Source organism: Tenrec ecaudatus, chromosome X (assembly GCF_050624435.1).
Source record: "Tenrec ecaudatus isolate mTenEca1 chromosome X, mTenEca1.hap1, whole genome shotgun sequence".
NCBI classification, from domain to species: Eukaryota; Metazoa; Chordata; class Mammalia; order Afrosoricida; family Tenrecidae; genus Tenrec; species Tenrec ecaudatus.
This window is the reverse complement of record NC_134548.1, coordinates 143,333,438-143,350,293: the sequence shown is the minus strand read 5'-3', so window position 1 is coordinate 143,350,293 and position 16,856 is coordinate 143,333,438. Positions and strand designations below refer to the sequence as shown.

Below are 16,856 nucleotides of genomic sequence, written 5' to 3'. Positions count from 1 at the left end.
AATCCTTGTCAATTTCAAGGCATGGCCCCTCCCTGGGAGAGGAAGTACAACGCAAATGGAGTAATCCTCTCAGTAAGCCACAGATACCTTATGTGCATAGTAGGCACAGCTAAGCTACAATTCACTTCATTTGCAAAACCTACTGACCAATCCCTTCCAGGTGCACACCAGACGGGCTGTAGCCCGGGACTAGACAAAATACATCAAATCACGATGATTACAACTTACACAGGAAACAAACCAACCTGGGCAAAATTTATAAACCCTCTGTGGCAGAAAACTAGGGACAGGTACCACCTTAGGGCTCAGGTGGAAGAAAGTATCTCAAGCAATTTTTCTAAAGAACCAAGGCAAAGGGCCACATAATAGAACTCACTGCACCACACAGATTTAGCAAGTTCACAGCCAAGAGAAGGGAGAATGTGTTCACATCAAAACTTGCGCACAAATGTTCAGCGCGGCATCATTCATCCTAACCCAAAGGGTAAACAACTCAAATGGCTATCAATAGAGTAAACAAATTGTGGTATATCTGTGGAGTGGAATATTATTCAGCCCTAAGAAGGAATGAAACACAGGCACATGCTGCTACATTGATGAACCATGAGAGGCCGTACACTGTGTGGTTTCATGTAGATCAGCAGTTCTCAACCTGTGGGTTGCAACCCCTTTGAGGGTCAAACAACCCTTTCACAGGGGTCACCCGATTCATAACAGTAGCGAAATGACAGTGATGAAGTAGCAACGACAATTTTATGGTTGGGGGTCACCACAACATGAGGAACTGTATTAAATGGTCGCGGCATTTGGAAGGTTGAGAACCACTGATGTAAAAAGGTTCTTATTTTGGTGGCCGCACAACTCTGTGCCTATAATAGTGCAACCCTCAAGAATCATTAGTGGGTACTCAGACCATTAAGAAGGAGCCTTGGTGGTGTCATGGGTTACACATTGGGCTAGCCACAAGGTCAGCGGTTGGAACCCACCAGCTGCTCCGCAGGAGAAAGATGAGATATTTTACTTCCATAAAGATTTCCAGCCTCAGAAACCCACAGGGGCAGTTCTACCCTGTCCTAGAGGATCACTGAGACAGAATTGACTCGATTCTGTGAGATGGCAGTGAGAAAGTGGCACTGAGCGAGTGACAAGACCAATAGGCAAGTTTTTAGGGAAGAGGATCAATTCATGTTGCTACAAGATTACTTGCTAATTGTAGTGGGGAAAACAAACCTTTTTCGATGGTGAGGTCGAGCAGACCGCATCTGAGCAAGCATTCAAGCGTAAGTATCCCTAACCATGGGACAACCTAACATGATGCACCTGTTCCCGTGATGCCATCAGAAGCACAAAGGATAACCCAGGAAGCACTTCCCCAAAAATGTTTAACGTGAATCTAGGTCAATGAGCCTAAGCACCAAAATCCAAACACTGCCATCGAGGCAATTCTGACTCATGGCCACCCTGTAGGAGATGGAAGAACTGCCCCTGTGGATTTCCCAGACTGTAACTCTTAATGGGAGTAGCATGCCTCATCTTTCTCCCAAGGATCATCTGATGGTTTCAAACTGCTGAGCTCATAGCTAACAGTCCAACACATAACCACTAAGCCACCAAGGCTCCAGCCTAACCTCCAGATTATAGAAAATACAGAGAATGAAGGAACAAGCTAAACATTCAGGGAGAAGCATTCTGTGAGGCAGGTGGCCTGATCTCATTTCACAGGAAATTAAACTATGGATTAGCTATTAGATATTAAGTATTTAGTACTAATTTTCTTAGATATAATGGAAGTATAATTATAGAGAAGAAAATCCTCATTCTTAATTAAAAAAAGAAAGTAAACAATGAAAAATATGGAAAACTTCAACAGTCATTTTTTAATACAGGTGGCGTATGTATAGGTGTTTATTGTTCTATTCTTTCAACTTTTCCGTATGTTAGAAAATGCTTATAAGGAAGTCAGGAGAAAATTATCAAGAACAATTTAAAAAAACAAGCTCTTCGATATTTAAAAGCCTGTGAAAGGATTTCTCATTCTAATTTGCCTATATAGTGTCCTGGTAGCCTTGTTTAATATCACATTAAATCTGTATGTTATAGTGTCGTGGTAACCTTTTTATTTTTTAATGGGGGCACATACAACTCCTATCACAATCCATACATCCATCATGTCAAGCACATTTGTACATTTGTTTCCATCATCATTTTCAAAACATTTTCTTTCTACTTGAGCCCTTGGTATCAGCTGCTCATATTTTCCCCTCCCTCTCTCCCTCATGAACTCTTGATAATTTACATCTCCCTTTACCCACTTTTCTGTTGTCCATCCCCCAGGGAGGAGGTAATACGTAGATCCTTGTAATCGGTTCCCTCTTGCTCCCCCCACCTTCCCCTTCCCTCCTGGTATCACCACTCTCATTACCAGTCCTGAGGGGTTTATCTATCGTGGATTCCCTGGGTTTCCAGTTCCTATCTGTACCTGTGTACATGCTCTGGTCTAGCCAGATTTGTAAGGTAATATTGGGATCATGATAGTGGGGGGGGTGGCATTTAGGAACTAGAGGAAAGTTGTATGTTTCATCGTTGCTAGACTGCACCCTCACTGGCTCGTCTCCTCCCCACAACCCTTCTGTAAGGGGATGTCCAGTTGCCTACAGAAGGGCTTTAGGTCTCCATTCTGCACTCCCCCTCATTCACATTGATATGATTTTTTTGTTCTGGGTCTTTGATGCCTGATACCCGATCCTAGCGACACATCGTGATCACACAGACTGGTGTTTCTTTTGTGTGGGCTTTGTTGCTTGTCGGATAGATGGCTGCTTGTTTATCTTCAAGCTTTTTAGCTCTCAGATGCTATGTCTTTTGATAGCCGAGCACCATCAGCTTTCTTCACCACATTTGCTTATATACCCAATTTGTCTTCATTGATCATGTCGGGAAGGTGAGCATCATGGAATGCCAGTTTAATAGTACAAAGTATTGTTGTGTGGAGGGAGTATTAGAGTAAAGGTCCAATGTCCATCTGCTAGTAGCTTTATTTAATATTACATTAAACAATTAAAACATGATCGAAAGTTCTAGGAAGAGCAAATTACAGACAAAAGAGGAAAGATAATGTGATGAAGCATTAGCAGGGACTATCTGTGGTGGGACTGTGGGACCATTTTCTTTTTCCCTGCTTTCTCAACAATTAATGGCATCTCATTTACTTTTTCAAAGGTGAGAAAAAAAGTTTCCTATAACAACATGAGCACTCCAGAGACACTCGTGGTCATACCTTGCTGTGTTGGGTCCTTTCATAGGGCATGGTTCCGGTGACCCTGCGTGGCACAAATGGCTAAACGCTGAATGACTAGCTTGACTACTAGCCAAGAGACTGGTGATTAAAATCCACTCTGAGGTGCCTTGGATCTGCCACAAGTTTGAATTGACTGAACAATAGGAAGCAACAACACAGGTGATGAAAAGCTTCTTACCTTATCCTCTGGGTTCCTGCAGAATCTTACATAGTCTCAGATGATGTGAAATTCCTAATTTTGTGGTTTTAGATAATAATTCTTCTCAGCTAATTCTAGGGCATGGAGAACAAGACAAGACTAGCATGCTCACCCGCCACAGGCCCCGGGTCCCTTCCTGTTGGTATATGTCGATAAAGCTGCCGATCATGCTCCCTTGGAACAAGCTCCCTTGAGCCTGCATGCGAATCTGAAGGAAGAAAAGGCCAATGTTTTATCTTAATAGGAAGAACCACAGCGAGATGTTTCAACTCTAAGCGAAGAAAATAGTACTTGTGAGCTATCACCCAAATCACCCTACTCTTATTACAAAAATCAAGGAGCTGAACTGCAGCGACAACAAATGGAATTTCTGACAAAGTGTATATTGAGCAACCAATTTGGGGCATTTTATATAAGAGAACTGTAATAGCTGCAGAGTATCCATTAGATGGGCACATCATCATTCATTCAACCAATTAATCCTTTGTTAAGGAGCCCTGGTGACACAGTGGTTACATGTTGGGCTGCAGACTGCAAGGTCGGCAGTTCAAAACCACCGGCCACTCTGCAGGAGAAAAACAAGGCTTTCTACTTCCTTGAAGAGTGACGGTCTCAGAAACCCACAGGGGCAGTTCTACCCTGTCCTATGGGGTTGCTATGAATCAGCATCTACTCGCTGGTAATGGGTTTTGGGTGGTACAGTCAGGTGGGCCTTGGACTGCTAAGCCACTTGGAGGGAGAAGGAGTCTGACCATTCCTAGAGATTTACAGCCAAGGAAACTCTATATGGGGTTGCTATGAGGCGGAATCAACTCAATGGCAATGGCTGAAAATCTTTGCTGCTGCTGTTTGGGACATTTAAAATGTTTCTAAATTTTCACTAAATTTATTTTATGGCACCCTGGTATAGTGAATTTCACATCGAGCTACTAACCACAAAGCCATCAGTTCAAGCCCATTAGCCACTCTGTGGAACCCCAAAGGGGCAGTTCTATTCTGTTTTATAGTGTTGCTATGAGTTGGAATCGACTTGACGGCAGTCAACTCATAAGATTTGAGTTATTAATCATATTAAATATTTTTATCCCCAGTGAATGTGTATTTTCCTTCTCCCCACATTTTCTTCCAACTCCTAAAATAATGTGAGGGATGTGAGCTGGTGAAAATCGTCCTTTTAAAAAAAGTCAAAAATTAATGCAGGAAAAAATATCCATGATGAACTAAATACCAAAATCTTAACAAAAAGACACAATACCATGGGACCAGGGCTAGGGGGAGGTGAGTGAGCATGCTGCATACAACTGAGTATTTTGTCATCCTTAGCTAGCAGAGGGGAACGGCGTGCAGGATGAAACCTTGGGAGGGGGTAAGGGGGAGAGGAACATTGCTAGCATTGGTCGAAAAAAAGGAGCCCACAAGTGAAACCAAGAATCAAAGGGAGGGAAAAAAACTAAGTCTTGTGGTGTCCAGATGATAGGAGAGCTTCAAACAAGACTTATTCACAACCAGCAGAAGCAGATGGAAGATATGGCAGGTATGGCTCATGCCCTGAGCATCCCTGGAAGTGGGAGGGGGGCAGAGGGGGTTAGGAGGGGCAAAGGGAGTGTTAAGGGTGCACTACTGAGCAGTTTATATGACCCATCCATCACCAGTTGTGAGCGATCACTCAGCAAGCTGAAACATAATCCTTTCCTATTTGAGAGACTGGGATGAGATTACTCAAAAGCAAGGGAAGCAAGTATTTAGGACATCTACAAAGCAGGGGCACCAGCTGTCCAAACCACAGATCCATAAATGCCAAGCGGACAGGACACAGGACAAGTGAACCCCTCCCTGGAAGGGAATTGGGAAGACACTCAATGACATTGATCCCAACTCCAATGCTGGAGAATGTGCTGGCCGAGAAATAAAGTCCACGCAGGCTCACGATGCTACCCATGAACCAGACTGTTGAAGCTATGAGGGCCCCTACCACTTCACATCCTTTACATCTCTGGGAAGAAAGATGTGGCAGTTCACTTCTGGAAAGATTACAGACTTGGCTACCTTGTGAAGCAGCTGTAGCTTGTCCTGCAGGGTCACTAAGAGTCAGGATGGAATCTACAGCAGTGGGTTTGAGTTTTTCCGATCCTGTCGAGAGGCCAATGGAGGTTCAATGTTTCGATTCTTGTCTTCTCGGCAGGAGACCTGGGTGCGATGCCCAGACAATGCGCGGCACGTACAGTTACCCCCCTATCCATCAGTGGAGGTATGCTTGTGGCTATGGCAGAGCTGCTCGAGGAAGATGGCCTAAGAAGAAAGGCCTGGCCATCTACGCCCCCAAATCAGTCAATGCTAGGCCTATGGATCACAATGGTTTGATCCGCAACTAATCATGGGCATAGTACCGGACCAGGCAGCATTTTTGTTCCACTGTGCATGGGGCCACCACATGTTATCTAAAAGCAACAAACCAGCAGAGAGGAAACTGTGAAAGATAGGAGACCAAGAGGTAAATAAATGGCAGAGAACTGTCCAGCGAAACAGAAGCATGTGAGGCCAGAGCCAAGGCACCGTTCTTAAAGTGGAGGGGACATCAGAACCACCTGGAGGGCTGAGCCAGGCACAGACTGCTGGGCCCCACCGCCCCGTTTCTGATTCAGCAGGTGCGGAGTTTGTAGGGCTAATAAGTTCCCAGGTGGTGGCAATGAGGACGAGGATGATGAGCCTCTAGAGCAGCAGTTCTCAACTGTGGGTTGCGACCCCTTTGGGGGTCAAAAGACCCTTTCACAGGGGTTGCCCGATTCAAAACAGTAGCAAAATGACAGTTATGAAGTAGCAGCGATCCTTTTATGGTTGGGGGTCCCCACAATATGAGGAACTCTATGAAAGGGTCGCAGCATTAGGAAGGTGGAGATCCACTGCTCTAGAGTATAGGGAGCCATGCTTTGTTTTGAACTTTATCATTGTGAATGGGTACAGGTTTACAGAGCAGATCATTGATTGTTCCTTCCACAACACGTACACCCTCTTTCCCATCTCCTCCACTGCAATCCCCTCAAGGTACTACCCCCCGTCCTTTCTCCTGCATCCCCGTTTCCATTCTTCCTCCTTTCCTAACCCTCTGAACTTTGTCCTTGGTAGATGCTGTACTTCTGATCTGAAAAGGTTGAGTCTTCCACCACGTGGATGGGTTCTGTTTCCACCCAGAAGGGTGAAAAAAGTCCACTGGGGTCTCACCTGTCTCTCTCCAGCCAGTAAGTCTGGTCTCTCTTAAGCTTTTTGAGTTCTGTAGAGAACCACTCTTGAAGAACCACAACAGTAGAGACAAAGTATAGCTGTCAGGAAGCTTGGGGTGAAGGGTAGAAAGGACAGGAATTTGAAAGGTAGAAGGCGAGGTCACAGGAAGTGGGGTTGTCTGCTGTGAGTAAAAAGACCAAGAACCTGAAAAGAAGGCTTGAAAGTTTAAATGCTACTGAAGACAAGAAAAGCAGCTGCCCAGGTACAAAGAAAAGAACTGAAAAGCCCAGTTGAGACAATTTCCGGACCATTGCCATCAAGTCAACTCTGACTCCTGGTGACCCTATAGGACCGAGGAGAACTGGTCCACAGGGCTTCCAAGGCTGTCAGTTTTGCAGCTGGTGTTCAAAGTGCCAACCTTCGACTAGTAGCCAAGTGCTGAACCACCACACCACCAGGACTCCTTGAATGAGACTAGACATCCTGAATTTGCACGGCCACGGTCTGATTATGACTCCCCCACGCAGCACTTCATCCTACTTAAGAATAAGAAAGGACAAAGTAAACGGTAGCACTGGTCAGCAGCTGTCATTCTGTCAACTGGCCAGAGGAACAGAGTACTTTAGGTGATGGTGTCTAAGATCCAGATGGGGAAGAAGAGAAGTTTTAAAGGAGTACAATGTTATTCCTGAAAAGCATGGCTGAACGGGTCTAAGTGTCGCAGGAATTCTAGCATTTTAGGATCAGTCAATTCTCTTGTCAGTAGTTGTTTTGTTAATCTGGAGTGATACATTCCATAGCCAAATAGTCTCATTTTAGTCCAGAGAGATCATTTCCGATCCGTTTTCCTCCAACAACTACACTGGTTTCTTTCAATCAGGTTGTTTCCCAAGTCACTCTCTCAGTTCTCAAAACTCGGCTATGATGCTCAACTCAAGAAAGTATTCGTCCTCTTGATCTTTTCCCCTCACATTCCCTCTAAAATAATCTTAAAAATCTAGGATCCTCTCATATATATTTAATGCTTTCACTTACACATATGTTTAAATAAGTTAGCAAGAATAAAATATTTACCAATGAATGAAACAAAACCAGGTGAAGTTTGGTCTCATTGAAATAAATGCCTTGTTGTTTAATACCATCTGAAAGAGGTCATATGAAAAGTTCATCCAGGGGAACTTCTCTGTTGTAACTTGAAAAATCTGGCAGTCACATAGAACATTCCATCGATGTTTAAATGAATCAGAACCACAAACTTGTGCTGTTCTGATTCAGAATATCCCAACACAAGTCCAAATATCTCTCGATTCCAACTCATAGAGACCCTACAGGACAGAGTAGAACTGCCCCCTGCGGATTTCTGAGACTGGACCTCTTTACAGGAGTAGAAAGCCTCTTCTTTTTCCTGCATCTATTGGCTTCACACAGCTGACCTTGCAGTTAGTAGCCCACTTATGTAACGACTACGCCACCAGGGTTTTAGGTAAAACATACCACTTCTGAAGCCGGGCAGGAAATGAGGCACTCTGGATGTAAGGTACTCCATTAAGTACTAAAGGCTCCCTTCAACACAGTGATCTCCATTTATCCCTTTATCTGACACTCGAGGGTCTGATACCACAAAGCAACACACCACCTTTAAGAGCCAACGCTGACTTACATCAACCCTATCTGGGGTTTCTGATACTGTAAATCTCTGTGGGAACAGGCAGCCGCATCTTTCTCCCATAGAACATCTAGTGGGCTTCAACTTGTGGACCTTGCGATTAGCAGCCCAGGGCTTACCGAGCAGGACTCTTTAAGACTGGGAACAGGCTGGAGATATGCCTTCTTGTGTGACACAGGAAGAGAGCTATCTGTTATAAACATGGGCTCATTTTCTGACTGGCTTTAGGAAATATGACAAAGCCTGTGAGAGCCAGGGCTCAGTGGGGCTGCCGTGTTTTTTCAGGGTCTCTCAGGTTTTGTGGCTTTGACAGGGTGTAGTCTGACCACCAGTCTATCACTGTCTCTGAGTGGAAAATATTTGTATTTTCCTTCTCTGGCAGGTTTGTACATGACACAGGTCCTGAATGTCTTAGGTTTGACGGTGGTACAGACAGACACAGGGGATTTAAAGAGGTATTCCCATAAAACTGCAGACTCCCTTGGCACTGGATTCTCTAATACATAACACAATAGACTGATAAGCCATCTACTACTCACCAGGTACAGTGATAGACAGTTAACACAATCTGTAAGCCTTTAACAAGTGATGTGATACGCATAACACTTTCTTCATTTTACAAATGAAGAAAGTTTTAGGGGTTAAATGATTTGTCCAGGGCTTTACAGCTGGCAAGCGACAGAATGGGGATATGAACTCAAAGCTGACTCAAAGCTCATGGCCTTGCCACATCACACCACACACAGTCTGTCACCAGATCTTTCTTACCTTCAGCACATCGGTGGGGTTAGCTATAGTGGAAGATATCACTCCTGACACTACCCCACAGATCATATTAATTAGAAGCGTTTCATCTGTAAAAAGGGAAGAGAAAAAAACAACACACACACACTAAAGATCTGTTTGTGTCAGGTATCAGTTTCTGAAAACAGGGCACTGAGCTGGCAGACGAGAAAAATTTTAGGCACTAAGGTGACTTTAGAAATGAACAGCACAGCTTATGAACATCAAGGAAATGCAAATATATCAAGATCTCCAACCAGCAGTGGGTTAATGGAAAATATTGGTCTTCATTTGGAAAGAAGACGATTTATAAATGCCACAAGAACATGTCCTATTCATCTCTGTCACTTGCTAATACCACCCCACATGAATTTCTAGTGTGGTATTTCTCCTTCAATCATTTCAAAAACTTGAAAACATAGCGCTTTCTTCTGTCTTTTTCCCAGGGGGCAGAGGAAATCACCTCTACAGAGTCAGAAATGAAATGTTACAAGAGAAATTCTTACGTCAGACAGAAAAAATGCTCCCCATATTAACTGTGATGGCCTTCAATCCAGCTAGGCATCAAGGGAGTTATAGGAGGCTTCTTGGAGTCGAACAGGAAAAGCAGTCATTTGGAACGAAATAATCTCCTCAGTTAAAAAAGAACAAAGAAACCACAGAGCATGTTGTTCTAAAGCGAAAATTCCATCTTCACCACAGCTCCTCACCACGAAGAACCAACAAATAAAAACTAGGAAAACATGGGGAGGAATCTGCAAGAGGAAATTAGGCTAAAAAGAAGTGGAGGGGTAGCCTACAGACTCCTCAAAGAAGCGGCTCCAGGGAAAGTTGACTTAGGACAATCAAGTGAGGCAAAGGGCTGTCCCTAACCACCCAGCATCCCAGGTTTGTGGGGAAATACCCACTCCATATAGTACCACACTGGATCCCAAAGAGATAACACTGAGTGAGGGTAAGGTAGCCATAGGAACATCAGCATCTACCACAGGACAGGCTAAAATGATTCCACGGGAGAACACTCTCGCTCGTGAAGATATCACTCTTTGTGTTTCCCTGGGTAAGATTGTTCCATGTTCCCTCTGGAATGGCCAGAATCTTTTTTCTTCTCGTTAATGCTGGAGAAAGGGACAAACTTGAAGGGCAGGTCCCTGTGGCCCTTATATCACTTCTGCAAGGATTCTGCCAGCACAGACGTACATTTTGTCCCTGCTAAAACTTCCAGCCATCCTCAGGTTATCTTGTAATGAAACTAAGCACGGTTTCAGTAACTCCTTTGAGCAGCACACCAACAGAGAGGGAGGGGGTCTCTACTGACCTTCCAAACGTTCTACAAATAATCGTTTCAAGCTTTGGTAAATGCCAATTTTAATGGTGCCATATGATGCCTGTCTTAGCAAAGCAGGAGCAATTCTGCCAAAAAGAGAGAAAGAAAGGTCAATTATAGGCAATATACATCTGCAGATTAAGCATATCTAGAGCGCCTACTCAATTCTGTTATCCACCTCATTCGATCCAACCATAGCAGTGTATGCATTTTTTCAAGCACTCATATAGCATTCACAAAGACAGACCATAACCTGTCAAAAAAAAAAACAAACCTCAATAAGTCAGGAAAAAACCCCTGAAATCATATACAGCAGTGGTTCTCAGCCTTCCTAATGCAGCGACCCTTTAATACAGTTCCTCATGTAGTGGTGACCTCCCCCCCAACCATACAATTATTTTAGTTGCTACTTCATAACTGTAATTTGGCTACTGTTATGAATCAGGCGATCCCTGTGAAAGGGTCAGTTGACCCCCAAAGGGATCGCGATCCACAGGTTGAGAACCGCTGATATAGAGTATCTCCTCCAACCATAATGGGTGCAAACTTGTCATCAATAAGGACAACAGAAAGCTCCTCAAACACTTGGGATTAAACAATGGGTCAGAGGAATTCTTAATGGAACTTTTTTTTTAAAGGAACCAAATGAAAATTAAAAGTCACCATATTAAAACATCTGGGATGCAGCCAAAGCAACACTGAGACAGACATTCATAGCATGAAATGCTTACATTAGTAAACAAGAAATGTCTCAAGTCAATCATCTAAATTCCTACCTCAAGAAACTAGCAAAAGAGAGCCAAAGAAATCAAAAGCAAGCAGAAAGAAGGACCAAATAATGAGCATCAATCAATTAAATTGAAAACAAGAAAGCAGAGAAAAATCAATGAAACTAAAACTAGACTCTTTGGGAAAAACTAAATCGATATGCCTCTAGCAAGACTCAAAGATAAAAAAAGAGAGGACACAATTCACCAATATCAGGCTGTGACAGGGGTTATAACTACAAATCTTGTAGCTAATGAAAAGATAAAGAACTATTATAAATAATTTAATGCTCATAAATTCACAAACTTAGATGATAGAATAATTTCTCAAATACCACTGACTACCAAAACTCAACAAGGATGAAATCAACAATTCAAAACATCTTACAGCCAATTTTAAAAAATTGAATCTGTAATTCATAACCCAAAACCAAACCCAACACCATTGAGGGTTTCCAAAGACAACCTCCCCTTTCACCTGTGGAGCTGTTGGTGGGTTTGTAGTTAAAATTTGTGGTTAAACCCCAAATCAAACGCAATTCCATCAAGTCAATTCGAACTCATAGCAACCTTCCAAGGTAGAGTAGAACTGCCACTGTGAGTTTCCTAGCTTGTACATCATTTGCAGAACAGAAAGCCTCATTTTTCTCCTAAGGAGCAGCTGGTGGTTTCAAACTGCTGACTTTCTGGTTAGCAGCCCAATGTGTAACCCATTACATAAGCTACCAGAGTTCCAAAGGAATCTCAAGGCCGGGATTATTTTACTAGAGAATTTTCTCGAATGTTTCAAGATGAGCACTCACACCTAATCTTTTCAAGAAAATTGAAGTGGGAAACCTGACACCAAATCCTGGCAAAAAAACGACAGACCAATCTCTCTTGTGAGGCAAAATCCCCAACAAAAAATTAGCAGTTATCTATAAAGAGAATTCTACCCCATTCCCCACCTCACAGATTTGTTTTTATAATTCACTTCTTAACAGCTGCAAATACATCTTTAAGCTTTCCACAGAGAGGCACTGCTTCTGAACTGGAGGCCTTCTTCCTCACGCCTCCTCCCTGGAGACTCTTCCAAATGGCTGAACTATACTTCAGGAGTTATAAATAGGAAGCCAGTGGCAGCTCAGACAGAATTAAAATGTGATGCCTAAATATGCAGAGTTCTGATTTTATCACTTGATGGGGGGGAAGGAGTATCTGATGATTATCTATGCTGATGAAAGAACAAGGTGAAATGGACAATCCGTGAATCTATTACATTGAGTTTCAGGGTAGATTATTGCACTCCCCCTCCCGCGTGCCCCACCCCCCAAACCATCATAGGCTAATAATAGCGTTGAGGTCCAGTCTCTGAGTGCGGCAAACTGAGAGCCTAGAGGCAATGGTAGCCTGGGAATTTGGCAGCAGAGAAATTACAAACTAGATAACAAACTACAAAATGATGGCTAAGCAAAAGGGTCACCGAGTCAGAATCGACTCAACGGCATCTAACAACAATGGCAATCAAAAGTTAACCGCATGTGTGCATGAGTGTCTTTCTACATTTTGCATTAAACTGCCAAAACAGCGGCTCTCAACCTGTGAGTCGCGACCCCTTTGGGGATCGAACAACCCTTTCACAGGGTTCGCCTAATTCATAACAGTACAAAAATCACAGTGATGAAGTAGCAACGAAAATAACTTTATAATTGTGGGGCGTCACCACATGAGGAACTGTATTAATGGGTCGCAGCATTAAGAAGGTTGAAAAACACTGTAACAGAACAATTTTTTTTAACATTTTATCGGGGCTCCTACAACTCTTATCACAATCCATACATACATCAATTGTGTGAAGCACATCTGTACATTCATTGCCCTCATCATTTTCAAAGCATTTGCTCTCTAATTAAGCCCTTTGCATCTGGTCCTCTTTTTTTCCCCTCCCTCCCTGCTCCCCACTCCTTCATGAGCCCTTGATAATTTATAAATTATTATTTTGTCATATCTTGCCCTGTCCAACGTCTCCCTTCTCTCCCTTTTCTGTTGTCTGTCCCCCAGGGAGGAGGTCACATGTAGATCCTTGTAATCGGTTCCCTCTTTCCAATCTACTCTCCCTCTACCCTCCCCGTATTGCCATTCACAACCCTGCTCCTGAAGGGATCATCCACCCTGGATTCCCTGCACCTCCAGCTCCTATCTGCACCAGTGTACATCCTCTGCTCTATCCAGACTTACAAAGTAGAATTGGGATCATGATAGTGGGGGGAGAGGGGGAGGAAACATTTAGAAATTAGAGGAAAGCTATAGGCTTCATCAGTGCTACATCGCACCCTGACTGACTCATCTCCTTCCCTAGACCTGTCTGCAAGGGGATCTCCAGTAGCTGACAAATGGGCTTTGGGTCTCCACTCTACACTTCCCCCTTCATTCACTATGGTAAGATTTTTCTGATGATGCCTTATACCTGATCCCTTCGACACCTCGTGATCGCACAGGCTGGTGTGCTTTTTCCATGTGGGCTTTGTTGCTCCTGAGTTAGATGGCCTCTTGTTTATCTTCAAACCTTTAAGACCCCAGACACTATCTCTTTTGATGGCTGGGCACCATCAGCTTTCTTCGCCACATTTGCTCATGCACCCATTTGTCCTCAGCGATCCAATCATGGCGGTGTGCACCCGATGATATGGTTTTTTTTGTTCTTTGAGGCCTGATAACTGATCCCTTCGGAACCACGTGATCACACAGGCTGGTGCGCTTCTTCCATGTGGGCATTGTTGCTTCTGAGATAGATGGCTGCTTGTTTATCTTCAAGCCTTTAAGACCCCAGACGCTATATCTTTTGATAGCTGGGCACCATCAGCTTTCTTCACATTTGCTTATTCACCCACTTTGTCTTCAGCAATTGTGTCAGGAGAGTGAGCATCATAGAATGGCAATTTAATAGAAGAAAGTTTTCTTGCATTGAGGGAGTACTTGAGTGGAGGCCCAATGTCCTTCTGCCACCTTAATAGTAAACCTATAAATAGAGGCACATAGTTCTATTTCCCCAACCTCATATATTTGCATATGTACATGTCTTTGTCTAGACCCCTATAAATACCCTTTGCCTCCCAGCTCTTTCCTCTTTCCCTTGACTTTCCTCCTGTCCCACTATCATGCTCCGTCCCCAACTGGGTTTCAGCAATACCTCTTCGTTACATTACCCTTGATCATGCCCTACCAGGCCTGCCACACCCACTTCACCACCAATTTGGATCACTTGTTGTTCCCTTGTCCCTGGGTTTGTTAACACCACTTCCTTACACCCCCCACACCACCACCCCCTATCCCATGTTTCCCTGGAACTGTCGGTCCCATTGTTTTTCCTCCAACTGGTTCAACCAGCCTATCTTATTTAGACAGAACTGCGGAGATAATAACATGCACAAAAACAAGACAGAGCAAAACCAAACAATAATATACAACAAACCACTGACAATGAACAAAACAACACAGAAAGAAAAGTTTGTAGTTAGTTCAAGGATTGTTTGTTGGCCTTTAGGAGTGTTTTTCAGCCCAGTCTGTTGGGGCACCACGTCCTGGCCCCAAAGCCCACCTTCAGCATTCCCTGGGGACCTTGCCGCTCCATTCCCTTGCTGTTCTGCTGCACTCCCCCAGTGCTTTGCCTCAGTGTGGTGGGATCAGGTCGAGCACAATTTCCACACTGTGTCTCCGGTGCAGTCACCCGCAGGGTCATGGGTCAGTGAGGGGCACCATAGTGGGGCTGGCCATGTGGTCCTCTCTGTGGACTGGCTGCTCTAAATTTGGGTCATCGTCCTCAAGGACTGGTAGGCCAGGATGTGTTCCACTCTCTCCTTCTCCCCCTTCATCTGCTCCCATGTGCTCCCTCTCCCGGAGCTGCAGATTCAATGCCATCCTTTGAAATAAATTCTTCTGGGAGGAGGGATGGGCGTCCACTTAGTATTTGGTACTAGGTAGGGTAAAGCCCCCGGACCTCTCCATTGGTTCACCAGAACAATTTTTTTAATCATCAGGTTTATTGGCATATAATTCACATATCATACAATTCAATAGTTCAATCACATCAAGAGGAGTCGTACAATCGTCACCACAACCAGTTTTGCAACATCTGCTTCCTTTTGGTACTCATTGCTATCAGCTCCCCACCCCCACCCCCAGCAACTTCCCCAGCCATACCCCCAAGGAGCCATTCATCCAGTTACTGTCTCTGTAGATTTATCTCTCCTGGATTTCATACATACAAAGAAAGCATAAAATATTAAAAACTTGAACAAATTTAAAATGCCTCATATGGCAGATCAAATGATAAGGTACTAAATTTTAACCTAGCTGCACCTGCAATAATCCACTTTCTAATACATTCTGCATGATAGCAAGGCTATTCACATGTCTGGTTAAAAAGAACAATTTTCAGAGAAGTTCGGTATTCGCCAGTTATGAAGAATACCAAAGACATAGTGACAGTTAACTGTCATTAGCAGTGGCTCTCAAGGACCTTCAGTCTGCAGAGATATACTACTACCCATTTGAAATTTATCACTTACAGGCAGATGATCACAAAATCTGAAGTTCAAGACCTATGAGCAGCAGGTGGAATGGAAACGGGCATGTCAATACTGAACTACAGCAGCAGATAGTGAATATGAAGGAAGTAAACCAAATTATGACTTCTTCCAAAACCAAATGAATTCTAATAATTGCTGAAAACTTGGAGGGGGTACCTTTCCACGTGTGGTTAGATGATACCCAACTTGAAGAATCTCCTGCCTGAATAAAACTCATTTTGCGCACACACACACACACACACACACACGATTCATGACGTAAGGAAAGAATCCACCCTTACCCAGAATATAGCGCCAGCACACCTTCTTCTTTGTAAATGCGGAATAAGGCATGAAACATCCCTCTGTATTTGATCTCTTTGAAGCGGACATCGATGCTTTGGCCTTGCACTTGAAGTCTTGTCTTCGTGAGGTCCATGGGGAAAGTGCCTATTTAGAAACACTCATTTAGAAGTATTTCCCAAGAGTCGTGATTAGATTGGAGTTGATTTCAAGCCATTGACAGTTTTTGAAAGATAGGATAAAATTATTTTTGTAACACACAGAAGTTATCTACTGAAGACCACTTTGGGGATCGAACAACCCTTTCACAGGGTTCACCTAAATCATAACAGTAGCAAAATCACAGTTATGAAGTAGCAATGAAAATAATTTTATAATTGAGGGGCGTCACCACAACATGAGGAACTGTATTAATGGGTCGCAGCATTACGAAGGTTGAAAACCACTGTTAACAGAACAATGAAATGTACCGCGCTGTGTCGCTGCAGCGAGATGTGACCCACACCGTAACTGAAGCTGTGGCACAGTGAGGCATTTGAAGATGGTTCTAGTATAATTCAAACTCATTTCAATTTGGGTACAGTTACTCTGTAATGCTATAGTCTGGCATTTATCTGATCTCTTCCCCCTTGCCACCCCCTCCCTCAAGCCTCCTCGCCTCTCTCTCACAAAAATTTCCCAAAACTTTCACAAAGATAAGAAAGCAAGGGATTGCTGCTCCAATATTACACAATTTGGGTTTGTTTT

The 16,856-nt window shown here is 43.6% G+C and overlaps 1 protein-coding gene across 5 annotated transcripts in view; it reads right to left on the bottom strand.

The window, feature by feature from the left end:
* SLC25A14 (solute carrier family 25 member 14) overlaps positions 1–16,856 on the bottom strand; it is a 40,112-nt gene that overhangs the window by 14,987 nt on the left and 8,269 nt on the right. For all 5 annotated transcript variants that reach the window (XM_075538916.1, XM_075538912.1, XM_075538911.1 and 2 more), the window contains 4 exons: positions 16,109–16,256; positions 10,484–10,578; positions 9,151–9,236; positions 3,610–3,705 (listed from right to left, as the gene is read on the bottom strand). In XM_075538916.1, the coding sequence (XP_075395031.1) occupies positions 3,610–3,705; positions 9,151–9,236; positions 10,484–10,578; positions 16,109–16,256 (425 nt within the window). The remainder of the gene's footprint in view (positions 1–3,609; positions 3,706–9,150; positions 9,237–10,483; positions 10,579–16,108; positions 16,257–16,856) is intronic.